This window comes from Malus domestica, chromosome 13, assembly GCF_042453785.1.
Source record: "Malus domestica chromosome 13, GDT2T_hap1".
Lineage (NCBI taxonomy): Eukaryota > Viridiplantae > Streptophyta > Magnoliopsida > Rosales > Rosaceae > Malus > Malus domestica.
This window is the reverse complement of record NC_091673.1, coordinates 4,185,905-4,213,090: the sequence shown is the minus strand read 5'-3', so window position 1 is coordinate 4,213,090 and position 27,186 is coordinate 4,185,905. Positions and strand designations below refer to the sequence as shown.

Below are 27,186 nucleotides of genomic sequence, written 5' to 3'. Positions count from 1 at the left end.
TTCCATTTTTTAAAGCTTTTTCACGCCAAACCTCCTCTCCATATTCCTTAGTTTGTTGCAGGGTCCGGGAGGTCAGATCACTCAGGAGGCAAAATGAATTTAACCCAAAAGAAAAAAAATTAGAAAAAAAAAAAAGAGATAAAATTCAAAAGAACAAACGTGGAAGACACAAATTCAACCATATTCGACCCAAATCAGTTTTCAGAGAAAAAAAAAACAAAATAAGATATAATGAATTTTAAAAAATGAGATAAAATGAATTTAACCCAACCAACCAACACCACTCCTCCTCCATTTTAGGAGAGCGAGAGTGTATAACATCTCACAGAAAAAAAAATCTATATCTATATATATATATATATATATATATATATATATATATATATATATATAAAAAGTGAGAAGCCCAAATAGGTGAAGCTTTTCAAAATGCTAAAAATGTCCTCAATTCATACACTATACCAACGTTAACTATCCAATAAAATTAAGGTCAAAATTGTAATATCGTACAATTTAAAAGTTATTATAAAATATAAAATTATCCGATGCTAATAATATAAACACCCTTCTTAACTATAACAATTGACAACCACCGGGATGAAAATACCTGCACTTCAAATTCATTTTGACCCTTGGATTAATCCTCCCACAAATACTGCATTGTGTCCTATCTTTCCGAAAAAAAAAAAAAAAAAAAAAACCCTCCACGAAAGAGTATAATTCTCGAACACCACATCGAACCGCAACGGTTGTAAACACTAGAGGAGATGGAACCGCCATCTGCTACACGTTCTAGAGTGAACAACACGTCATACATCGGAAGAAACAAACCCATTTTTGTCTTCCGCATAGACCCCTCTTCTTCGTGTTTTTTTGAAGTTCCTTCGGCATCCACACTCGATTTAGACAAGATTTCAGGTGATTTTTCCTAAATTCCTTCGATTTTTGTCTTTACAATCAATTTCGATTGGATTATTATTGTTGGGTTTTCAATTAGAGAAATTACATTGAAATATGAGATTTCAAATTCTGAGGCTTTTGCTATTCTTCGTCCTAATAAACGACTTGGGTTTTGCATAGTGTGATTCTTCAGTTATTAGAGATTCCAAATTTTTAGAAAACGGGGTATTTTAAATCCTCTCAAAGTAGTAGGATTTGGAGATGAACTATAATGGAGAAGTAATTCATTGTGTTCAAATTTCATTGGGTAAGTTTAGTTTCATATTAATTTTTGTAGTTTATTTGTAGTCGTGCAGAAATCAAGAAGAAGACAACGATGGGAAGGGAGAAACAGACAGGTAGATATATTGACAAAGACTCTTCCTCTACATCAACTGATTCTTATCGTAGGTAACTTTCAATCTCAGATTCTCCATGATCTCTGCATTCTTTCCAGTGGTTGTCCACCATTAACCAAATTCACTTTTCCTTCTATTTTCATGTATGATTGTTGGGAAACTCTTGGCTCTGGGGAGTTTTTGTTTATATTAATCCATTTTCCAATTATTTATCGTGCTTTTGCCATTAGGTTTCAAATCATTTGTATCAGTGCAGGCAGTGGAGATAAATGTGATGTGTGATGTGTGGGCGAGACAATATTGTAGGGTTAGTAGTTTGAAAATTTTCAAATTTTTTCTTCATTAGTTTATGACTCTTATTGGGTTTATGCTTTATGTTTTCAATTTTGTTCTGCCAAGACTTTGTACTACTTCGACTTCTTTAAATTGTGGCGATCATGATGTGAGGAGTGGGCCTTTTGCTGCTTCAGGCAAAAAAAGTGCATAGTGCAAAGCTTCCTGTAAGGCTGTAAGAATCTGACAAATCGTGAGTGTTTTATCAATTAATGGAATTTTCTTCTACATTTGATTTTTCTTTCAATTCTTCTTTTTATTTTAATGAAATTTCTAATCTTCCTTTAATCATGAGTACCTAATCGATCTCCCTTTCTATTTTTTTATCTGCCATTTTCTCTAATTTTGTTGATCAAGATGTGGTCTGCATTTTCTCTTTTCCAGTGTATTTGAGATTCACTAATTCAACCTCAAATGTTTGTCGTATTCATCTCACAGATATAAGCAATGTGTAGAGCTTTGACTAAAGAGTTTGACAACGAATGCTGTATAGGATAAATACGCAGGTCGGTCGTGGAATTTCTTCTACTTTGATTGATTTTGGTTTTTTTTTCTAACCACCTTTCATAAGTGGAATTTCTTCTCTTCATTTTTCCAGTTTTGTTGAATTTATTTTCTGTTCATATCTTTCCTTTCGTTCACAAGTTGATGCACGGAACAATTAATTGGCAGATTGCATCATTTGGTTTATGTTTCTGTTGGGTTCTTAATATGGATGAGTTGGTTGTGCTTATAACATATTAGTCAAAATGTTTAATGTAATATGAAGTTATTGTGGTTTTGGCATTCTTTAATTCCCTCCAAATGGAGTTAATTTCAATTATACTGTACATTTGAGGTTTTTTTCTTATTAGAATAATGTTTGCTTAATTTCAAAATGGTTTCTTAAATTTTTTGGCAATTGGCATTTGTATGTCACCTTAGGGTCGATCAAGTGCACAGTGATTGCTTAATTTCAATTGATTTTTTTTTAGTGTGATTTCTTTTAGCTTCTGTTTTCTCTTGGTTGTTTTTACTGCACATTTGGGTTTTTCAATTGCAGGATCAGCCACAAATTTGTACAGGAAACAATTATGGAGAGATGGTTCAAATAAACAATGAGATTGATAGCTTTATATTGTAAAATATTACTCCTTATCACATGGATTAAGGTGTAAGTTTATGTTGTACTATGGTCATGGTAAATATATACAATACTGTTTGTTAAATGTTAGTAAATGTCACATATCTTCTCATTATTTGAAACTTCGATGCATTTCAACATCCATAGTCTCGAAGGGTTAGGAACATGCTTGCGAAGGTAATATTAAAGAAAAGAAGTTAATATAACATGCTTGCGAAGGTAATGTTAAAGAAGACAGGTAAAGACACTGCTATGTATGAGAGAGTACATATCTTAGGGGGCACTTATCAATAACAGGTAAAAGCCTCTCTCTTACCAAAGTGAAAACGAAAAACATGACAACTTTTTAGGATTTACATGGTAAAGAATATGAGTGTTAGTATTTCAAAGTTTAAAATTTTGGATGGGCAAATAAGAAAACAACTAAAGCAATACATTCTTAGAGGCACGTAGCTCATGTGATGAAAAAATGTCTCTCGCATGAGCATGAATAACATTTAAATCATTACTTTACGTAAAGTAAAATGATAACCATGATAACTTTTTAGGACGTGTATGGTAAAAAAAAAAGTTCATCTTTGCACAATACATTTAAAGTATATCTTGACAATTACAATGGAAAAAAACTAACACAATACATCTTTAGGGGCGCGTAGCGCCCGTGATGCAAAAATGCCTCTCGCACGCACGTTAGTGCGTGCGGAGAGGCTAGTTTATTATTAGGAAGGCCTTGCATTTTGCTCTACCTTTCCAATTCTCTACAGCCCTAAGAGGACTGTATCACAAAGTGTTTACAATTGGACTCTATTTTAGTCCCCTCCACCCAAATTAACACAAGTCTGAAAGGGCTACATGTGTTTTCCATTTTTAGTATACAATGTTCATCAATCCCAGCTTTTAATTTGTTTCTCAATTTTTTATACTTTTGGATCTCTAAAAAACCTCTGTTAAATACAAACTGGTACGGTTAGTTACACCATGAAAAACCTGTGTTTTCTTTTCTTGATAATTTAATCTTAATTTCTGTTCACAAAAACAACTTAGGTGGTATCTGTGTAACTAATTGAGAACCGAAATTATACATACCTATGAATAAAGTATGAATACAGATTTGGTATGTTACTTTTTCAAATGGAATTACTCTGAATGCGCAAGAAAAATTGAAGTCATATCATTTTTCCCTCTTTCTCTTCAATTGATTGTCTGTTTACCGGCCTAATATTTTCTTTAGTTAGTTTACATTCACTTTGGTTTATATTTGATTTCAAACTGATTAATTTTTTAACACTTGCAACTTACGTATACATATATATTACAGTACACTGCCACTCATCTCAGCCTACGAACATAACATTTCAGTATGTCCTCTTCCACTCTTTCTCCTGCCTTTCCCTATATGGAACTATAGCATTTACAATCGTATTAATACCTTCAATACAGTATTAATATTTCTATGTAACCTTATAAGGATAAACATATCTCTCTCTCTCTCTTTGACTTTCGCTCTAATTAAAACTTGAAACAATGTCAAAACAAATAGAGAACCTTATGCAAGTTTTGTATACTTGACAGTCTTATACTTTTTGAAAAACATCTTTAATGTCGTTAATTTTGGTGGCGCATGCCAATTGCAAACCACTAAGGTTGCACAGTTGAACTAATAATTGAAAAGGAAAATTAGAATCATATGATAAGAAAAAAAGTTATCGGGTTTTGGTTATTACAATCATAAACTGTGCAATCTTCACTAAGGTTGCACAGTTTATGATTGTAATAACCAAAACCCGATAACTTTTTTTCTTATCATATGATTCTAATTTTCCATTTCAATTATTATTTTTCATTTTTTTCGTTTGTTCATCTTTTTGGTTTCCATTCAATGCAATCCCTTCTCACGGTTTGTTCTTTTAGAATTGTTTTCTCTTCCTTTTCGCAATCTTAATATTTTCCACCATGATCAACTTTAACAATGTGTGCTACCATTTTTAGTAATAAATATTCATTAAGGAACCCAGATGGAGAGTTTTAATTTTTATTTGAATTGCATGTTACCCAGATGAAAATTTGAAGAAGTTCGTGAATTTCGTAAATCGGGAAATAAATTGGAAGTTACACAGATTAAAGTTTTTAACTTTTATTTAAATTGAAAGGAACCATATAGAAAGTATGAATTTTTACTATGATTTTTTTCATTTTCTCAAACATGATGTTTTGCAGTGTTTGTTAGGTGCCGAATAAATACCCTAAAATCATAGTGTGTGGAAGATCTTCTTTTGATTGATAATTGTTGTAAGAAGTTGGTTAGTTAGAAGGTTAGTAGAGAACCGACTACAAGTAGCCAGCTTGTATCAGAAGGAAGATGTTATGAAATATACGAAGGTTGTTAGTATTCTCTCTGTGTAAACAAGGAAGACGTAGAGCAAGATCTTAACAGCATCTGCCATCCCATACCTTATACAATTTTTAGGTAGTTGTTTGGTTGCAGTTAAGATGAAAGTACAAGGGCCGGGTATGCATTGCTTAACATATCGGAAAAAATTTGCGTGACCTTGGCCATCACCGCGGGGAAACCCTGTCGTATATGTATCAATGTCGTGGAAGGAGTGGCATAAGATGCCAAGGGCTTTAGAGGGTCGATGTTCTTGATTCTGCAACGAAACAAAGACTGCATTTTTAAAAAACAAATTGAAACTTTTGAACGAATTCGAACAACGGAACTAAAAAATGAGAAGGTTTTACCGGCGAAGACGTTCAATTGCCGAGTTGTTTCTCAAACCACAAACTAATGCATTCCTACAATGCAATTACTGTTATAAGTTACAAATTTTTCTTTCCATTCGAGCGATATTCTAATCTAATTTAAACCGCGGGCATTCAAACTTGTGCGATAAATTTACAGACTTACACAGTATCAGTAGGAACAACACCAACAGCTACTTGTTTCAGAAGATCAACAACTGGTTCCAATTTCCAGCTGTCAGCTCCCGATTGCGACGGATCAACTTCAACGTAAGGCATCTCATCCCAAAGTTTTGTTTAATTTACATTTCAACACAGAGAGAGAGGATCGTGGTGAAGCGAGGGAGCGGAGTATTTGAGGCTTGGGGCTGCGCTTAACGGAGAGAGCTAAGACTTGGAAACGGCGGGGTTTCGGAGCGTCGAAGTATACGCGGCCGAAAGTTGCAGGCGCCGCCGAAGACCGCGGGAAGCTGAAGGAGGAAGCTAGGTGGCCGCCGTTATACACTTTCGTATGGCAACTGTAACAGTACGCGTCCATTTCTTGATTTTATTTGGTTTTGTTAAACACAATAATCCAGCAAGTGATAAAAACAAGAAAAAATAATAATTTAGACAGAAGAAAAATAATAAAAACTTGTTTATATTTGAAAAAAAAAAAAGTTCACAACAAAGATATTTCACAGTTTTTCAAACATCATTGGATTCGACTACGCTGTTGTATTGGATTCGACTACGCTGTTGTATTGGGGATTTTTACAATTATGTTGTGCCTAATTTCTGGGGTTTTGCTGTTCTTCGTTCTTGATTGTATGAATTGGGGATTTTTACAATTTTGTTGTGGTGTCTAATGGTTTTCTGTTCGTTTATTTCTTCTTCGCTCTTGATTTTATGAATTGGGGATTTTTACAATTCTGTTGTGCCTAATTTCTGGGGTTTTGCTATTCTTCGTTCTTGATTTTATGAATTGGGGATTTTTACAATTCTGTTGTGGTGTCTAATGGTTTTCTGTTCGTTTTTTTCTTCTTCGCTCTTGATTTTACGAATTGGGGATTTTTACAATTCTGTTGTGCCTAATTTCTGGGTTTTGCTGTTCTTCGTTCTTGATTTTATGAATTGGGGATTTTTACAATGCTGTTGTGGTGTCTAATGGATTTCTGTTCGTTTTTTTCTTCTTCGCTCTTGATTTTACGAATTGGGGATTTACAATTTTGGCGTCTGATTTCTGGGTTTTGGTTCTCTTTTTCTGATAAAGATTTGATCTTTGATCTAATGGGTTTTCAGATGCACAATTTTCCAAACTCTGGGAACTCGAAGAAGATTGCCATTCTTTCCACATCACTCCCTCTAAGCTCCCTCTAAGTTTAAGATTTTGAAGTTCGAGTCGAGCACCGAGCAGTTCTACCATTGTTAAAAAGACTCTGATCGCCATTCTTTCCACATCTCACTCCCTCCAGGATCGAGCACCGACTCCGAGCAGTTCTGCCACGGTTACAAAGAACCTGCGATCGCCATTCTTTCCGCATTACTCCCTGCAAGAATAAGATTTATGAATTGGGGATTTTTACAATTCTGTTGTGCCTAATTTCTGGGGTTTTGCTGTTCTTCGTTCTTGATTTTATGAATTGGGGATTTTTACAATTCGGTTGTGGTGTCTAATGGTTTTCTGTTCGTTTTTTTCTTCTTCGCTCTTGATTTTATGAATTGGGGATTTTTACAATTCTGTTGTGCCTAATTTTTGGGGTTTTGCTGTTCTTCGTTCTTGATTTTATGAATTGGGAATTTTTACAATTCTGTTGTGGTGTCTAATGGTTTTCTGTTTGTTTTTTTCTTCTTCGCTCTTGATTTTACGAATTAGGGATTTTTACAATTCTTTTGTGCCTAATTTCTGGGTTTTGCTGTTCTTCGTTCTTGATTTTATGAATTGGGGATTTTTACAATGCTGTTGTGGTGTCTAATGGTTTTCTGTTCGTTTTTTTCTTCTTCGCTCTTGATTTTACGAATTGGGGATTTACAATTTTGGTGTCTGATTTCTGGGTTTTGGTTCGCTTTTTCTGATAAAGATTTTATCTTTGATCTAATGGGTTTTCAGATGCACAATTTTCCAAACTCTAGGAACTCGAAGAAGATCGCCATTCTTTCCACATCACTCCCTCTAAGTTCCCTCTAAGTTTAAGATTTTGAAGTTCGAGTCGAGCACCGAGCAGTTCCGCCATTGTTAAAAAGACTCTGATTGCCATTCTTTCCACATCGCACTCCCTCCAGGATTGAGCACCGACTCCGAGCAGTTCCGCTATGGTTACGAAGAACCTGCGGCCGCTTTGAAGATGGGAACCATCTTCAAACCAGCATGCTTCTGGAAGCACATCACCCCTGTTTTAATTCAACAGATTTTGCTTCAAAAAAAAAAAAAAAAAATTCAACAGATTAACTACACAATTCTATATTTTAAAAATATTATTTGAATTTGGTTAAATTTCATAATTTGAGGGATATTAAATGCATAAAATAATGAGTTAAATATCTTAAATGATGCTAGAAACCTCGATCAAAATATTTAAACAAACAAGATTTTAATCTAACAATTAGGTTAATAAGCAATCAGAACAAAAATGACCCTTAAATTAAGGGAGCTTTAACGAAAAGCATCCGGTACTGTTCACTTTAATGAAAAACCACATTTTTACACTAAAAAGTCAATCATGATACTATTCACTTTACCCTTTATTTTGTCCTTATTATTAAAACTCAAAGTTTTCAGGTTATTTTCATTAGTTTTCCTTTAAATTAAGGGTTACCTTAGCTGCTCGATTGTAACAGACTCAAGCATTGGAAGAAGTTCCCTGAGCACTTTATCTCTAGGCCAGACTAAAACACTCCTGCGACGGGCCCCAAAATCTTGCCAGCAACGAAACCTCACTTGGAAGATTCCTTCTTTTGCGTTGCTTTTAAAAAGTGCCAATTTGATCTCGTATTCGATGTCTGATATATCCCTGGGGACCCTCCGGTGAAATGACCCAATTCGGTAATATGAAGGATACGTTGACCCTAAAACCGGTTGTCTTCCTACTTTATAGATCGGTATTTCGCCTCCCAATTCCTGTTTAATGTCAATGGTCCTATAAAAATACAAAGAAATTATTTAAAATCCAACTAACAATACAAATGCTTATTTAAAATCCCACTGACAATATCAATGCTTATTTTAAAAAATGTAGGAAATTTACCTGGTTCGGTAGAGATCAAACTCTCCCTCCTCTAGAGTTGCACCATCTTTTGGTTTGTTCGAGCCTTTGCCTCTCCCGAGAAAATGTACTTTTCTAGACACAGTTGTCTTCTTCGGGGTCCTAGAGTTTGGAAAATTGTGCATCTGAAAACCCATTAGATCAAAGATCAAATCTTTATTAGAAAAAGCGAACTAAAACCCAGAAATCAGACACCAAAATTGTAAATCCCCAATTCGAAAAACCAAGAGCAAAGAAGAAAAAAACGAACAAAACCATTAGACACCACAACAGAATTGTAAAAATCCACAATTCATAAAATCAAGAACGAAGAACAGCAAAACCCCATAAATTAGGCACAACAAAATTGTAAAAATCCCCAATTCAAAAAATCAAGAGCGAAGAAGAAAAAAAACGAACAGAAAACCATTAGACACCACAACAGAATTGTAAAAATCCCCAATTCATAAAATCAAGAACGAAGAACAGCAACATAATTGTAAAAATCCCCAATTCAAAAAATCAAGAGCGAAGAAGAAAAAAACGAACAGAAAACCATTAGACACCACACTAGAATTGTAAAAATCCCCAATTCATAAAATCAAGAACGAAGAACAGCAAAACCCCATAAATTAGGCACAACAGAATTGTAAAAATCCCCAATTCAAAAAATCAAGAGCAAAGAAGGAAAAATACCTTGAAGAACAGAAAATTGCCGAGAAGAAATCAGCAGCGGGAGTGATGTGGAAAGAATGGCGATCTTCTTAACAATGGCGCCGCTACTTGATGCTCAACTCGAATTTCAAAATCTTATTCTTGCAGGGAGTAATGCGGAAAGAATGGCGATCGCAAGTTCTTCGTAACCGTGGCGGAACTGCTCGGAGTCGGTGCTCGATCCCTGTGGCGGAACTGCTCGGAGTTGGTGCTCGATCCTGGAGGGAGTGCGATGTGGAAAGAATGGCGATCGAAGTCTTTTTAACAATGGCGGAACTGCTCAGTGCTCGACTCGAACTTCAAAATCTTAAACTCAGAAGGAACTTAAAGGGAGTGATGTGGAAAGAATGGCGATCTTCTTCGAGTTCCCAGAGTTTGGAAAATTGTGCATTTGAAAACCCATTAGATCAAAGATCAAATCTTTATCAGAAAAAGCGAACCAAAACCCAGAAATCAGACACCAAAATTGTAGGACTGCTTTATAGGTCAGTATTTGGTCTCCCAATTCCTGTTTAATGTCAATGGTCTTAAAAAATACAGAGAAATTATTTAGGGTCTGTTTGATATCTAACTTGAGAACGAAACTCAAAATTTTAATTTTTTCTAAAAACACATGTTTTGATTTAACAGTTTTAAATTCAAAACCTTGTTTGGTATGAAATTTCTCAAAACTAATCCAAACAGAAAAAGTCAAAAGCCCAGCCCAATCAATTACCTGACCACCCCATCCCTCCCATCCCCAGTGGCGAAAGACCAATTTCCCGACCATTGCATCCCTCACTTTCCTAGCGGCGACTCTTTTGGCTATTTACCAACTCCTTACTCCAAACTCGAGTTGACAAAGGCTAATCATGTTGGCAGTCTCAAACCTGAGATCCAACAACCATAGGGAAGATGTGGTGGCTATGGTGATATGGTGATGGCTATGGTGGATGCAAGTGAGAAGAGATAAGATTGAAGAGGCAACAAAGAAGAGAGGATTGAAGAGGCGGGAGAGATCGATTTGTCTTGGCCGGAGGGAGAATGATAGAGGTGGTGGCTATGGTGGATATAAGTGGGAAGGGATTGGAAAGGCAATAGAGAAAAGAGGATTGAAGAGGTAAGAAGGAAGGGAGTACATCAAATGGGAGAGGGGGGGGGGGGGAGAGGGGGAGAGAGAGAGAGAGAGAGAGACATGAGTGATAATCCATAAAATAAAAAGTCTAAAATCACACTTTTTGTGTTTTCAACCAATAACCCTTGTTTTCAGATATTTTTGAGTTATGGTTTTGAGAATTGTATTCAAATCCACTACCAAACAAAGATTTTAAATTTGTGACTCAAAACTTGTTTTAGAGTGAAAAACATTGGATCCAAATCAAATACCAAACAGACCCTTAAAATCCCACTAACAGTACAAATGCTTATTTTAAAATCGGCTAAATAGCCAAAATAGTCCATGAGATTTGCATAACACATCACTTTGGTCCATGAGGATGTCCACCATCCATCATTTTGGTCATTCCATTAAAAACTCAGTTAAGTGTCCCGGAGCTCTTGGCCGGAAGTTTGGGCAATTTTCAAAACTTCGTAACTCAATTATTTCTTAACCAAATTCGACCCATAATATATCAAAATGAAGATAGGAAAGTATAGAACAATATTATACCTATTTGGAAGCCCAATGGTTGACGGAGATGGCCGGAAAATATCCTCAAAGTTAACTGGTCAGTGGGAAAACTATAAAACTCGCCCGAAACTGAGTAAACTTTAAACGTTCATCAAACTATCCAAATCATCTACACATGCATACTCTAATTATTAAGGTTATTACTATTTCTTTTTATCTTGAAAGGGAAGAGGTTATGGGAAACGATAACCATTTTTGAGTTTAGGATTATACAATCTTTTAGGAGAACGTCGCAAAAACCAAAAGCTTCAATAAAATAGAAAAAGAAAAATGAAGCTTGCAACTATACCTATTGTTCCCCTGTTGTACAAACTCGAACCAAGTGCTTAAACGAATCCATCTCTCGACTCTTTTTCGATGTCGGGACTAAAAAGGATTGCATTTAGCAGCAACGTTATTACAATAAAAAGAGTTATACACTATCCGGATATTATTGCAAGCTAACTTGCACGCTTAATTAATTGATTCCTTCCCAGTATGAATTTGGTTTGGTCTGAAATCAAAATATAAATTTGTTGATTGTTTGTTTCAACGTGTTCTATTTCTCACCCAAATGTGTCATTGTTTGTTGATTAATTATTATAAAGATTGTGAAAGTTTTTGTGCCTGGATTTCTGTTTTGCAGCTTTTCTTGGCATCTAGACCACTGCATTTTAAAAGTGTTAAGGGTAAGATTTAAATACTCAAACATTCCATTTTTATTCCAAATATGTACGTTTCTATCCGTTTCTGCCAGAATTTGGTATTTATGTTAAATACTGCTTCTGGTATTTTAGTTTTTTTTTTTTTTGGCGTTGTGCTGATTATTGTGGATGCTTGCAGGACCATGTTTTGATTGTTACAATTGGTCGTAAAGGTAGAGTACAGTCATGTTATTTTGATACATTTTCTACAAATTTCGGGTTTAGACAGACTAATGGTTGAGATAAGGGAAGGATGTGGCTCACGATTTCTTAATTTTATATTAAATGTTGCATTTGTCCATGAGATAGTTTTTGCCTATTCTATCACTTTGTTTTTGAGCTGTACAGAACGATACTTTTATAAAATTGACAGTCAGCCCGTGTATCAAATGGACTGTTTATTGTGAGTTAATTAGATTCAAGCAATTGAGGCTGACTAATGTTTTGATCATCAATTGTTGATGTGCTACTTACCTAATTGGGTACGTTGTATATATGCATGACCTGATGGTATTCCGTTAAATTACTTATATGCAAAAATTGTTTTCTGTGATGGTTCTAAATGATTTGTTAGATGCTATTTTGACTTCAGTTGTTTTTCTTTTTCTTCTGCTAGTCGTTTCCTATATGTTTGATTTATAGGCCTCTTGAATTTTGAATTGTGATAGGAAATTGGAGTCCGCACATGGAGTATAGGTAAAACCACTACTTATTTTCCTCATTACTTTTCCTTTAAATGTCTATTGAGTCTGAGATTGAGTCTCTATAGATTGTAATTTCCGACAGTTATACATACTTTAGTGCATACAAGAAAGCCAATGTTTTTCTTTTAGGTATAAAGAACCAAATACGTTATATAATATATATATATATATATATATATATATATCTTCAATGAATGCTTTGCTGTTTTTACTTTTTAATTGTTTAGTTTAATGATTGTTTGGATCCTTAAAAATATTATTCGTTCAAATGTCTTTTTGGATGGATAATTCAATCGATATAAATTATGTCTTTTTGGATGGATAATTCAATCGATATAGATTATGTTACCTTTTGCTTTATCAGTTTACTTATTTGAATCAAATGCAAATTCCAATATTCCATTGTCAAGCCCTGAAATGTTTTTCACATGAAACTGAATTTTTCCATGATTGAGAACTCTCTTTTCATTCAAATTGTGTTACCAGTCTTATGTTTTTTTTTTTCATCTAGCAGGTGGACTTAAAAGACATCAAGTATGCAAGGAAATGATAGGATTATCATTTTAGAGGTAGAGGTGGACTCTTTCTCTCATGTTAAACTTCTATTGTGGTATTTTTATCATTAAATTTTGGTGAAAACATTGTTTGGAATAGTCTAATTGATGCTGAAATCTTATTTGGCCAATTTGCTGGAACTAGAGAGTTATAAGGTTACATTAATTCTTTTGATGTTTAATTCACTTTTCAAATCCACGTAGATGAATATATTTAAATTGTATAAGTCGCGCATAGAACGCCGTAATCATAAAAGAACCTTCCGCACGTGCATGAGCGCGTGCAGAGAGGCTAGTACAAAGAATGCGAGTTAAAACTAAATAAACAAAAAATCACCAGCCATCATCGCCCTCCACCACCACTACCAGTCTACCACCTCCTCTCCGTACCCCTCCATCACCTGCCCCTACCGGTTAATTTCCCTATTCCATCTCTCTCAATCTCACCCCGACACCCATTTCCATGTGCACGCACGGTTTTTTTTTTCAAAAATATTTTTGTAGACATCGAAATTTCGGTGAAATAAATGTTGATCAATAATTAGAAAAAATTTCGTGTTTACAATTTTTTCTTTAATAATTTCGAATTATATGTTTTAATTTTTTAATCACAAAAATTATAATATGTTTATGCCACATAAGCATTCTAACGGTTTATGTGATGGAGTAATGTGTTAGAGATAATAAAACATGATAAAGTGAGATATAAAAAAAGTATAGGTTGCAAAGTGAGACAAAATAAAGCCCAATGATTTCCCTCCATGTGAAATGGTGGTGAGTACTGGTTCCAAGCCCAATGATTTTACTTTATTTATTACTAGCCTTTTGACATGCGCATGTGTGTTGGAGATAATAAAACATGATAAATAAGACGTAAAACGCATATAGGTTACAAAGTGAGACAAAATAAAGCCCAATGATTTCCCTCCATGTGAAATGGTGGTGAGTACTGGTTCCAAGCCCAATGATTTTACTTTATTTATTACTAGCCTCTTCGCATCGCATGCGCTCACACGTATGTGAGTGAGCGTATGCGAAATGCCTTTTTTTAATCACAAGCACTACGCGCCTCTAAAAATATGTTGAGTTAGTTGATACTTGATAATAAACTCTGATGCATGTTAAACTTCTTGATTATCAATCTCTTTGTTTCTTTAGCTAACATGTCTTCCTAAATGAAAGAAAGTGAATGATAATAAGAGTTATGGAATTTATCCCCATATTTGTTTGGGGTTATCTCGTTGAATATTTCATTGTAATGCAAAGCTTGTATAAATAAATATATATTGAATTTATCTTTGTGAATGAACTTGATTTTAATTGTAACAAATTCAAGCTACAATGAACAACTTTAGTCATTAAATAGTCTACAAAGATAAATTTATGCCCAAAATGAAATTATGAAATGAGATTCACTCTTTTCCTAGGAATACATTGAAGTGATACTTCCAGAGACTCATGTAATCCCTCAGCACCTCTATCCTTCTTCGTAAATATGCAAAGGAAAAAGCATAAGCCGCATAACCATATTAGTGAAAACAGTAATAGAATAAATACGTTATTGTATTACAACAGTACATAATTACATGTTTTGGGAGAGAAATCGAGTAACAGGAATCAGAGATAGCAAAAAAACATACGACAATAAAGATGAGCAGCAATTACAGTTACAACAGATCTCTCGTCTACTTTTCATACTTTTGTTCTTGAAAAAACATGAAGCATGCCATGTACAGAAAAATAGTTCAGTGAACATCAGCGAAGTTGTGAAATGAATACCAAACATGTATGACATCCTATTTTCATCATTGAATAACAACTGAACAAAAAATTTAAAGGAATGAAACCCGAACAAAACAAAAGATATTGTACAAAGTCCTTAAATAAAAGCATGATTGATATTATCACTGAGACTTTGAGGATGTCACGTCCTGCGAACCCAAAGTGAAAAGGTAACAAGAAATGAAAATTAAACCAAAGAACTAGCAAGAAAATTAAGGAAAATTAAGCAGGTACTATATATATCAAATTAAGGAATATTAAGCAGACCACTTTTGGCTTGGAAGGTGGTGATTGGGTACGCTTGAAGAAAGTATCACTCACCAGTAGGTATTCTTCATTCCATTACTCGTGATGGTAGTGTAGTTGTGGGATATAGGGTTGGAAACTCTTTGGAAGGGGCATTATTCACAGTTTTAGATGGCAGAATCTTGTTGTCATGCTGAAAGCTAATGTATTGAGCCCTTGATTTGAATGGCCTCGTACGAGGACGTGGGCTACCGGGGAAGTATAATGGATCCTGCCATATAGGTGCCTTGGTGTCAAGTTCCCGAGAATGCTGACCTTTGTGGAAGAGAACTCTACCTTTGTAGCTGATCCTGCTGAAATGGAATTGGTTACGTTTGATGCTTGTCCAGGAATCGTGAAGAAGTACCAACATTTTGAGGATTTTCTTTTGGCTGTGAGAGAAAGATTGAAAACAATCAGCAACTTAGAAAATCGCTATTGACTAACCATGACAGGCCTGCTTCTTTTTGTCCAATAATCGAAAAGTTCAAGAAATATCGGGAGGAAAATTTGAGATATATCTGTAGGAATTATCCATTGCAATTCTTTCAATTCCATCTTCTCCTCGCAGAACTGCTCATTTCTTTTCTGATGTTGTGTTTGAGAATAGTATGAATATCAAAAGTGCAAAAAACATAGAGAAATAATACATGTAAACAATTAGCAATAAAAAATAGAGAGAAACAATATCTCTAAACATAATTAGCTAAATCGTTTAAAACACAAAATTAGCCAAAAGCAATAAAGAATTAAATCATAATCAAAACCTATCGATGATTGTCCATGCATGCTTGCTTTGCGTTCCAACCAAAATCTGCATTGAACAACAATAAAAAAAAAACAAAAAAAAAAAACATAGAGAGTAGCATTATGATTGATTATGCCAACAACAAAGCCAAACAATGAAGTGGGAAAGAGAGAGCGATATAAAAATAAAAATCCAAAATAAATAACTTAAGAAACCAACGGTATATATTTAGAAATTTAAAGCCTTTGTTCTCTTCATGAGTTCGTATTCATGTGTGGTAGTCTGGTAGATGAATATGAGGGGCAGTTATGAGTAACAACCGTTTATGAAAAATTGAGTTGGAAATAAATCAAAACTTATGCAATATTGCTTTGCAAAGGGACAAACATGGAGTTTATTTGTTTACATATGAATACTAACCTGCAATTTTGAGTGTGACAACATACAAAATATTCCAAAAATAATAACACAAAAGAATATATGATCAAAAAGACAGAGACAATAGAAACGAAATACCACTCAAACACCCAATGGCATTGGGATCATTTGTAAATGGGTTGAAATCCTCATCATCTCTTTATGCTGCAATTCAAAAAAGCACGCTCAGATCTCAGAATTGAGTAGCAATAGAAGAATCTAGTGGACTAAAAAAAATCCCAAATAAATTTAAACTGCTAAAAAAAAGGAAACAAAAATAATATTTGAATACGTGAGATGATTGAAGAACTAATGGAGGAAGAAAATGAATGAGTTTTTTATAAGTTTGATTGTCCTTTTCGTTGTAGGACTCTATTACTTAGGATTGTTTTGTTTTTCAATAAGTTCCTATTATGTAGGAAGACTTGTCCTCGTGCACGTTACCACTTTCCGTTAGTGTGGATCGTGGGCTGTTTTTTAGGGTTTCGTTAACTATGTAAGGCTATATAATAGCCAACGTTTCTATTCAATAAACAAGTTATTCTCCCAGTTTGCTTGAGTCAGTTGCAGTATTGCTCTTGGTATTTTTGTTCTGGTTCCCAACAGTTTTACGTTGGCCAAAGGTTAAGAGGGAGAAGTGGAGTTTGATTCAAACTGGCAAGGGCAGTTGTGAAAGAGTGGGAACGTGTTCTAATGTGTTTCATATTATATCTCAACTCAATTCGATAACTGCTTTTATCAAACTACCCTTTGGGATGATGAGTTTTGGATGTCTTTTTACCAGTTTGTCCTTATTTTCTGATTTTTTGGGGTTTGATTGTGAAGAAAACGAAAGGGTTTTTTTTGGTATTTTGAAATGCTTCACCTATTTGGGCTTCTTCCTTTATATATATAGAATAGATATAGATATAATATAAATAATTAATCGGAAAATAATGAATTTGTAGCTCAAGTATAAAGAGCAATTTACATGGAAACTCGTTCATCGTTTGATCTACTACTACAATAATACAAAGAAAATGAGGAATGTTCCACTGTCTTCAGTTGATGCTGAATATAGGAGGAAGGGTTGTTTCGATTCGTGTTTCTTTAGTGTCGAGTAATAATAAATTATATTCTCGATACCAAAGCACATCTAAGCATTTGCGATCGATCATCACAAGACATAAATTAGCACTTCCACCTCAAAATTTAAAAAGAACGCACAACTCATACGATGTACATTAAAACGTCAAAAGCACAGGATATTTGAAAAGTCATTTCATGGTTCCCTTCATGGTCCCCTGCTCCAGAATGTGATGCTTCTGAGTTCTATGGGAGGATTCCATAAGCCGCCTGGACCTACATGCAAATTTCAGCATTAGGAATACTTTTCAATGTTTTATGCAGCAAAGATCATGAGACAGATAATTGAATGGTTAAAATTGATCAGCTATAGTGTTCACAGTTACCAAGTCAACTAGAACCTTGCGGGTCCTTAGAGTTGCAAAAGAATTTGGTCGTTCATACAACATGATTCTTGCAAACTACCTGTATTTTGGTATCACTCGTCTCCACGTTGGTTCTATGCGGTGTGAGAGCAGCCCATGTCAAGTAATTCTGCTAAAATTTCGCCCCGAGAGTAGAGCACCGCTTACCATGATTAATTTTTTAAAAGCTCTGAATTAAGAGCGAGTTTTTCCTGCCAAATTCAGCAAACAACATTAATTCTCCCAAAACTCATGTGAGTTAAAACATTAAGAGCTACAGCTTCACATAATATAGTGGTAAGTAAACACAGAAATACACAAAGGAATCAACAACCCAGAAAATTGGAAACCATACTCCGCAAATTGGAAATCAAAATCAAGAAAAACCTCAAGAGGATCCAATTTGGACTAATCATGACACTTTCGAGAACCTGAAATACCAATTGAAGCATCAACTCCAGCAACTTGTTATGCTGATTTAGGAAATGAACATTCAGTTCAGGAACCAAACATATTCACCACTCATCTGGCAGAGGTTGTGACTAAAATGAGCAACTAACCATCAATCAATAAGCAGGAATAACGACAAGAAGAACTAGAATATCAGCCTTTGATCCTAACACACACTTGACATTCGGGACAAGCAGAAATTATTGTTTTTATTGAAACAAGAAAATAGATACTAACACAACTAACCAACAAAGAAAAGATATAACGACTTAATCGACCCTAAGCGGATTCTCTCCTTTGTGACTCTTTTTTGGGGTGAATATTTTTACCAAATTACCGAACCAACCGTCCTACCAACTATACCATACCAAATTATTACCAAAAGTTTGTACCAATTGGTAATAGTACGGTATTTATACCGTACCATACTGTTTCGGTACGGTATTAGTATCCAAAACCAATACCGGTGGTATACCGTATCTATCAATATTATTAATATTATATTATGTATTTATTCATATAATTATTTGAGGGCAAAATTAATAAAATCAATAATAATTATTGTAGAAATGTAAAAAAAAAATATACAATCACTCGTAGTGACAAGCTTTACAACTTTCATGAAGGGTCAGTTTCAAAATCCAAAACTATAATCCATAAACCTTAAATTTATATTTAATCGTCGAATGTCATTTACGCTTTATTCTTCTTACTGAATTTTATTTTTAAAATTTTATTTTTTGAAAACATGATCATCTGGCGGATGTAAGAAGATGAAAGGTTCAAATATTTGATATCACATTTTGATATTTACGATTAACTGAAATATGAGTCGATGTCATATAGTTTGTAGAAACTTTATAAACATCAAGCAATATTTTCACTAACCGTAAAACTCTGAACATAATATCAACGATTCAAACCGTTCATCTTCCTACATCCTCTAATAGATCATGATTTCAAAAAAGAAAATCCGAAGAAAAAAAAAACAAAATTTGATGAGAAAAATGAAGCGTAAATGTAAACAACAATCAACGGTTAAATTTTGATCTATGATTTATATGATTATAATGGCAAATTTCAAAGTTAAGCTCTTCACGAAAGTTGTAAAGCTTGTCATTACGAGCGTTTATATATTTTTTCTATATTTTTTACACTTCTACATTAATTAAAAAATATTAGATTTTGGGTAAACTAAGTGGTGTAAAACAAAGTAGCAATTATCATTGGCATACCATACCAACCAAACTATTTGGTATACCGATATTCGGTATACCAAAAGCTTGGTACGGTAATGGTAATAGATTTTACCGTACCAAATATTTGGTATGATAATTGGTACAGAGGTTATAGTACAATAATGTACCAAAACCACCCCTAACTCTCTCCCCTGAAAGTATTTCTCACTGCCTGTGAGGTTTCCGTTATTGGTTTTTGTATTCGGGCGCCGACGCTAGCTATGGCTAGGGTTGGTGGTAGTCTTTTTCTTTTTCTTTTTGCTCTTCCCTCCCTTCTTTTCTGTTACTGTTTTTCCCCTACTATTCATCATGGTTAGTGCGACCTAATGCGTCCTTGTTGCCATTATTCCTACTCAATTAATTCCTCATATCCATCCAATCCATCCCCCCATCTTCCTACCCTTCATCCATCCCCCACAAATCCGATCTTCTTTATTTTCGATTTGGCTCCATCCTTCATCAATTTATACCCAAATTTGGTATGCAGTTACTTTTGACCGTGATCTATCATGGTACAACGAGAAGGTGTGTCGAGCTCCGGTTTGCATATCGACTTAGGTGTCCACACCAGCTCATTCTCTCGGTCTGCCTTTATTAGCAGTGTTGCTTGTGGGATTCTCACAGGCCTCTTTGTTTTCTTCTCCTTGGTGGCTGCCGTCGGAAAGGGTTTCATTGATGGATCATGGGGTCTTCCTTCCTCCCATCTCTGAGGTGTTGATTGGTCGGAATTTTGGAGTAAGTTGGTGTACATGGTTCCTGCTGTTCGTGTGGTGCTGCAGAGGCGGTTGTAGCAGAAGGCTAGGGTTCTCTTTCGGTGTGTCTTTGTTTTTGGGCTTTAGCCTCTGAGGTGTTGATTGGTCAGAATTCTGGAGTAAGTTGGTGTACATGGTTCTTGTTGTTTGTGCGGTGCTTAGAGGCGGTTGTAGCAGAAGGCTAGGGTTCTCTTTCGGTGTGTCTTTGTTTTTGGGCTTTAGCCTTTGTTTTGGCCCTTTGTGTGTAGTTTGTAAGGTCCATTTTTGCGTTATGTATATGGTTTGGACCTTGGTGTGTAGTTTGTTTGGCCCTTTAGTTTGTTTGGCCCTTTTTTCTTTATGTTTTAGTGTGGCTCTTTGTGTTATAAGTTTTCGGTTGGTAATAATTTTACCATTTGTAACCAAAAAAAAAAAAACTTAAAGAATCAAACTTGATATCGCATCATTAGATCTTGCAGAATAGCAGAATGAAATTACAATCATAGACACCAAATTTGTAAATCCCCAATTCACAAAATCAAGAGAGAAGAAGAACCAAACAAAAATACTATTACACCCTATTGCATTGAGATAAATATTAGAAAAGAAAATTCATAGATATTAAAGTAATTTTACACAAAAAGATTTTTTTTAATTTTCTCATCCACATACCATCAATGCATGTCTCTATCTATATTTCCCAAAAATTAAAAATTAAATTAAAAAATCTTTCATTGTTGTAAAAATTGTGGAAATGTATGCCCACATGCTTTTTAGCTAATAGTGAGGAAGACTTGAGAATAGTTGTGTTGTTGTTGTTGATATGTGAGGTTTTTCAAAAAACAATCATTTCATTTTTGTAAACCTTCACGGATGTAGCTATATAAAGAGCACTCCGTGTGTAATCACAATACACAGTAAAGAAAAAAAGTGAAAGCAATTATATCAGTATCTCCTTCCTCTCTTTACCTGTAATCATTTTGTGTTATAGTTACGAAACTAAACAGTATGATATTTTGCATCCGCGTTCTTGTCCCTAGCAAATGTTATTTCTCTAATTTTAACCTATTTATAACATTCACGATCTATCTACTTCACATTTCCCCCCCCAACTCCTTTCTCCCATATATATTTTTCATTTTAATTTTTTTTATACACACATTAGGGCCGGCCCTGAGGATGTGCAAGTGGTGCCACTGCATAGGGCCCCGATTTTTCAATTTTACATGAATGTACGTATATATACCAATATATGTGAAAAAAATTATAAAATCAACTGTTAGCACAAGTGGTGCTTATGCTTCTCTGTAATCGTTTGGGAATGGGTTTGAGGCTCTACCTCCATCATGTTTTACTTTGTTATTATTAAATACATAACTTTCACCAAAATAATATAAAAATTCCACAAAACTAAAATAAAAATTTTAACCCTGGACCTTTAAGTAATTTTTTTTTTTAACGAACGATATTATTTACGCTAAAGGGAAAGGGGGGGCTTAGCCTTATAGTGAGTTAACAATAGTGTGATTCAAACTAATAAAAAAATTCCACAAAACTAAAATAAAAATTTTAACCTTGGACCTTTAAGTAATTTTATTTTTTTTGAATGAACGATGTTATTTACACTAAGGAGAAGGGGTAGATTTAACCTCACAATGAGCTAGTAATAATGTGATTCAAACTCGTATTTGGCAAGAATTGAATTTAAGACCTCTTACTTACAAGTAAAAATGAATACTACCAGGTTGTAGTACTAAGTGGTTGGACATTTAAAAAATTAAGAAAAAACAATAATTCACCTACTAATAATTTACTCACAGAGCTGGCTCTGACACACACAATGGCAGTATTAATTAATTGATTAATATTAATTAATATTGAACAGTGACTAAATAGATTTTGATGCCGCAGAACCATTAGGAATATGCCTGAGTATTAAATAAATGTTATTTTGATAGATATTTACCAATCCAAACCCATTGCTCATCAGTCACCTCATACGCCATCGCCATGGCCGTTCCTTCAACAACCTTCGTTTTCATCCTCCTCCTCTTCACCTTCTTCCCTCCGACCCACCAAACTGTTTCACTCTCTCTCTCCCCAACCTCCCTCTCCAAATCGGGCGACTCCGTCCTAATCCAATGGTCCGGCATCGACTCGCCCTCCCGACTCGACTGGCTCGGCATCTACTCGCCCCCTTCCTCCCACCACGACAACTTTATAGGATACAAGTTCCTCTCCTCCGCCCCCACATGGAAATCTGGGTCCGGCTCCATTTCCCTCCCTCTGGTCAATCTCCGATTGAACTACTCCTTCCGGATTTTCAGCTGGAACGAGTCCGAGGTCGACCCCAACCACGTCGACCAGGACCACAACCCCCTCCCCGGCACCGCCCACCTGCTCGCCACCTCAGATGACGAGCTTAGCTTCGAATCGGGTCGTGTTCCGGATCAGATCCACCTCGCTTACACGGACGGAGATGACGAGATGCGGGTCATGTTCGTGACCCCAGACGGCGGGGAGAGAAAGGTTCGATACGGTCAGAGGGAGGACTCGCTCGATGACGTGGTGGTGGCACGTGTGGGGACGTATGAAAGGGAGCACATGTGCGATGCACCCGCCAACAACAGTATCGGGTGGAGAGATCCCGGGTTTATCCACGATGCGGTCATGACCCGACTGGGAAAAGGCGTCAGATATTATTACAAGGTAAAATTTACATTTTACTGTTCTAGTTAAATTCTTAACAAGTTTGATTACGAATGTTTGGAACTTGGAAGTGTATTCAGAGTAGCTTTTTTAGGAGGCAGTTCCGAAAGCACTTTAATTTCTATTAAAAGTTTCGAACTTTCGATGTACTTCTAATAAAAGTGCTTTTAGTAAAATCACTCATGAACTGAAGAGAAGTGCTTTCTAACAAGCATTTCAAGAGGACCTGACAGGAAGTGTTCTGTGATCAGGTCGGAAGTGATTCTGAAGGATGGAGCAAAACGCACAGCTTTGTCGCACGAAACGAGGACTCGGACGAAACTACGGCCTTTATGTTTGGTGACATGGGGACTGCAACACCTTATGCAACGTTTCTTCGGACACAAGACGAGAGCATAGCCACTGTGAAATGGATCCTCCGGGATGTTGAAGCTCTTGGTGAAAAGCCCGCTTTTGTGTCCCACATCGGAGACATAAGCTACGCGAGAGGGTACTCGTGGTTGTGGGATCAATTCTTCATCCAAATTGAGCCCCTTGCATCCAAGCTTCCATACCATGTTTGTATTGGAAATCACGAGTATGATTGGCCGTTGCAGCCATGGAAACCGGAGTGGGCAACAATGTATGGGACAGATGGTGGGGGAGAATGTGGGGTGCCCTACAGTCTTAAGTTCAACATGCCAGGAAACTCATCTGAACCGACTGGAACAAGTGCCCCAGCTACACGAAATCTTTACTATTCGTTTGATGTTGGGTCGGTACATTTTGTGTACATTTCAACTGAGACCAATTTTGTTGAAGGAAGCAAGCAATTGGAATTTATTAAGCGGGATTTGGAGGCGGTGGATAGGAGGAAGACGCCATTTGTGGTGGTGCAAGGACATAGGCCAATGTACACAACAAGCTACGAGAGAGGTGATGCTCCTTTGAGGGTGAAAATGCTGGAGCATTTGGAGCCTCTGTTTGTGAAGAACAATGTAAATCTTGCACTATGGGGACATGTACACAGATACGAGAGGTTTTGTCAGTTGGTAAACTATACTTGTGGGAGTGTTGGACCTATTCATGTTGTGATTGGGATGGGTGGCCAAGACTGGCAACCGATCTGGGAGCCTAGACCAGATCATCCAACTGACCCAGTGTACCCACAGCCAGAGCGGTCTTTATACCGCGGTGGTGAATTTGGGTACACTAGGTTGGTTGCCACAAGGAAGAAGCTTACACTTACTTATGTTGGAAACCATGATGGGAAGGTGCACGACACGGTGGAGATTCTGGCTTCAGGCCAAGTTCTCGGCGGTAGTGGAGCCGGTGGAGGCGGTATCAAGTCTGTTAATATCGGTAGCAGTGGTGATGCTGGGGTTATTAGGAGCAGTGGGGAGTCTACATTCTCTTGGTTTGTGAAGGGAGCAAGTGTGTTGGTGCTTGGGGTTTTTATAGGATACGTTGTGGGTTACATTTCATATTCCAGGAAAAAGGCCGTTCCAGGAAGTAACTGGACTCCTGTGAAGAGTGAGGAAACCTGAGCTCCGACAACTGCAGATTGCTGTGCTTGTAAATATTCAAACTTTCTGCACACATTTGGTGTCGGTAGTGACTTTCACTTCCGTTCTCTTCCCGCCATCATCCCCTTATTTCTGCCCCGTCCCTGGATCTTATTTTATTTGTTCGAACCAAAAACTGCGAAAAAAAAAGAGTAGAGGAGAAGAAAATAGGAATGCAAAACTATATAGGCTCATGGTTTTTGACAGATTTGAACATAAAGGCTCATTTTATTGCATGTATATCCCAAATAGGGGGGAACCAGTTATATACATTCAAAAATAAATTGCAAATTTTCTGTTGACTGCTTGCCGGTATTTCTAAGAGTGTTGGCCTTCACTCAAGCAAACGGCGTGTACGTTGATTGGCACCTTTCACTCGAGAGTTAACTTCGTCAATATCGTCAGAGAGATTATCGATGGCTCTGTTTTGCCTGCATTTTTCCAAATTACTTAACAACAATGCAGAGATATAGATGCAAATCACGAAGAAAGTTCACAGCGAAGAACAAAGATATTGACCTGTCGAGTTCATTTCCCATGTCCATAGCCATACCCTTCAAATCCCCCAAAATGTTACTTAGATCTGAAAGTCCATCATCTTGCTTTGCCTTCTCATACTGTTATTCACAAACCAATCCCAAAATAAGTAAAATCGGGAGAGCACGTGGCCACATTCTTGATAATCTTAATCGCAAACACTAACCTCGACTTTCTGCATGGCACCTGAGCCTTCTGGAGGAGGCGTCGCAGGAGCTGACCGCCCTTTCGGACCTAAACCCAACTTTTCCCTCTGCTGTGGGTCAGCTTTTTTGGGTGCAGAAGCTGAGCATGATCACCATACACAAAAAACTTCATGAGGTTTTGAAGAATCAAGAAATGAAGCAAGCAGATTATAACAGAAGCAAACCTAATGACAGATCGGGTCCCGAAATATCCTTGGTCTTCTTCGGCTTCCAAGGCATTGAGAACATGCCTCCAAGATTGTTTAAAATCTTCTCACCCTGTTTTCAGAATGCATCATTAGGTATTTACGATAAAAAATGCTGCTCCTCTTCGGGTTTCATAGTTTCTTGTGTCACAAGAAAAACTAAAATCATCTAGATTACAAAACCCTAACAAGAAGGAGAGATTACCCGACTCAAATCCTTATCGATATCAACAGCCGCCATGTGAGTCCTTGTAATTTGCTCACCCTGCTGGTGCAACATGTCAAGGGTCCTTGTAGCATCCCCTCTGATGTTCTCTGCAATCCTGAGGCAATTGTTGACACTCTTTGTTGTCTCCTCGGACTTGTTAACAGCATATTTCTCTAACTCTTGCATACTCTGCTGCTCTAATGGTTTTTTTTCGTTGCTGAAATCCGGGGTGATAAGCATAGGTTCCGAAGAAGTTCTTCTCGCGGGGTTAAGCGTGTTCTTCCCCTCGTCTGAATCAGCTTGAAAACCTGGGTCTACAGAACCTTGCTTTCCAATCTTTGCAGGCGATTTCTTAAACCCAAACATTTTGCCAAAAAACCAAATAATTGTCAAAGTGGTCACGCCTGCAAAAGATTACGAATTTAGCAATAGAAGATCAAACTGAAACTTGTCGACCGAAAATTACACATGGGTTATGATCAAGAACCACAAATGTACCGAGAAATGTCGATAAAAATCGAAACTTGGCAGTGTTTCTTACACAAACTGCCGCGGTTTTTGGGTTATGGGTTTGGTTTGTGCTTGAAACAAGAAGAGGAATTACTGAAGAAATTGGAGAGAAACAAAGGGTTTTCTATGGAGAAGTATTTATTTTCCTTCTCTGTGGTTGTGAGAAAAATCAGAGAAAGGCGCCGCGAAAAAGCAGAGGAACTGGACGGCTCTAACATCCTCCGAGTCCAAGGTCCAACTTTGAGAGACCGTTGGGAAGGATTTTAACTTCTTCCCTCCTCAATTTTTCTCACTTTTTTTTTTTTTTTTGGTTATTTCTAATCTTATTTTTATGGATAAATAAAAGATTATTGTCAAAATATTTTTGCACGCCACGTGTTGCCACGTGGGTGAACCAGATGGCCACCGAGGACTGTGGTCCATTGGCAATGGGTGGGCTTTGTTGTTGAGCGAAGGAAAATCTCGAATGGTCTTTAATTGGGTCCCTCATTTTGGGTTCAATGAGAGGAAGTGATTGGGTGGCCCAAACCTTTATTTCATTCCAGAATTTGTTTGTTTTAATCTTTCGTGAGAGTAATTGAAGATTGAGACTTCTTTTATCGTTTGTTGAAGAGAAATATCGTTAGACTACCTGATAGTTAGTTTGTTCTAAAATTATTAGGGATCAATCTTTTGTGTTGTGACTACTTTTTCAGTGTGATTGTTAAACTGTCATCTAATGTTTTTAGCTCTTTTCATGTATAATATGTTTATAAATAATGTACCATAATTTTTACGAAATATCTGTAATGTTGTTGACCCATATATAATACTGAATTAGTAACACCAAACGACATAAGACTGTCACACTAAAAAAAAATTTCTCGCCAGAAATGGATGAACAACAACATAATCTCTTAAAAAGGATGATTTGAAAATTGAATTAGCGTAAAGGAAAAATCAAATTCTCAGCCAAACAAAAACACCACAAAATCAAAGTGGCTAGTTGCAATTTGAAGGGGCAAGAGTCACCAAAAGAAGGTGGTAGTTGAGTTTTCTAAAAAAATAAAGAAAAGAAAAAAGAAGGTGGTAGTTGCTTGCATGGTAGGGTAACTTGTTAGGATAATGGAAAGGCCCACTTGTCTTGGCT

At 36.2% G+C, this 27,186-nt stretch overlaps 3 protein-coding genes and 3 long non-coding RNA genes across 6 annotated transcripts; 3 read left to right on the top strand and 3 right to left on the bottom strand.

Moving 5' to 3' along the window:
- The first annotated feature begins 768 nt into the window (after positions 1-768).
- LOC139190460 (uncharacterized) lies at positions 769-1,606 on the top strand. Its single transcript, XR_011574691.1, has 3 exons — positions 769-918; positions 1,249-1,350; positions 1,529-1,606. It is a non-coding gene; the product is annotated as an uncharacterized lncRNA (long non-coding RNA).
- A 97-nt stretch (positions 1,607-1,703) lies between these two features.
- On the top strand, positions 1,704-2,816 carry LOC139190458 (uncharacterized). Its single transcript, XR_011574690.1, has 3 exons — positions 1,704-1,824; positions 2,070-2,137; positions 2,674-2,816. It is a non-coding gene; the product is annotated as an uncharacterized lncRNA (long non-coding RNA).
- A 2,361-nt stretch (positions 2,817-5,177) lies between these two features.
- LOC139190457 (uncharacterized) lies at positions 5,178-6,023 on the bottom strand. Its single transcript, XM_070810774.1, has 3 exons — positions 5,660-6,023; positions 5,494-5,547; positions 5,178-5,402 (listed from the first exon to the last, which is right to left on the bottom strand). Exons 1-3 carry the CDS (start codon positions 5,770-5,772, stop codon positions 5,240-5,242), a joined length of 330 nt encoding a protein of 109 aa, XP_070666875.1. The 5' UTR covers positions 5,773-6,023; the 3' UTR covers positions 5,178-5,239.
- An 8,787-nt stretch (positions 6,024-14,810) lies between these two features.
- On the bottom strand, positions 14,811-15,260 carry LOC139190456 (uncharacterized). The gene is made up of 2 exons (XR_011574689.1): positions 15,142-15,260; positions 14,811-14,969 (listed from the first exon to the last, which is right to left on the bottom strand). It is a non-coding gene; the product is annotated as an uncharacterized lncRNA (long non-coding RNA).
- A 6,813-nt stretch (positions 15,261-22,073) lies between these two features.
- On the top strand, positions 22,074-24,713 carry LOC103451767 (probable inactive purple acid phosphatase 2). The gene is made up of 2 exons (XM_008391191.4): positions 22,074-22,867; positions 23,119-24,713. The coding sequence occupies exons 1-2, from the start codon at positions 22,169-22,171 to the stop codon at positions 24,391-24,393; spliced, it is 1,974 nt and encodes a 657-aa protein (XP_008389413.1). The 5' UTR covers positions 22,074-22,168; the 3' UTR covers positions 24,394-24,713.
- Positions 24,222-26,174, bottom strand: LOC103451768 (putative SNAP25 homologous protein SNAP30). Its single transcript, XM_008391192.4, has 6 exons — positions 26,046-26,174; positions 25,545-25,951; positions 25,319-25,412; positions 25,115-25,233; positions 24,931-25,028; positions 24,222-24,842 (listed from the first exon to the last, which is right to left on the bottom strand). The coding sequence occupies exons 2-6, from the start codon at positions 25,911-25,913 to the stop codon at positions 24,746-24,748; spliced, it is 777 nt and encodes a 258-aa protein (XP_008389414.1). The 5' UTR covers positions 25,914-25,951; positions 26,046-26,174; the 3' UTR covers positions 24,222-24,745.
- Positions 26,175-27,186: the final 1,012 nt, after the last annotated feature.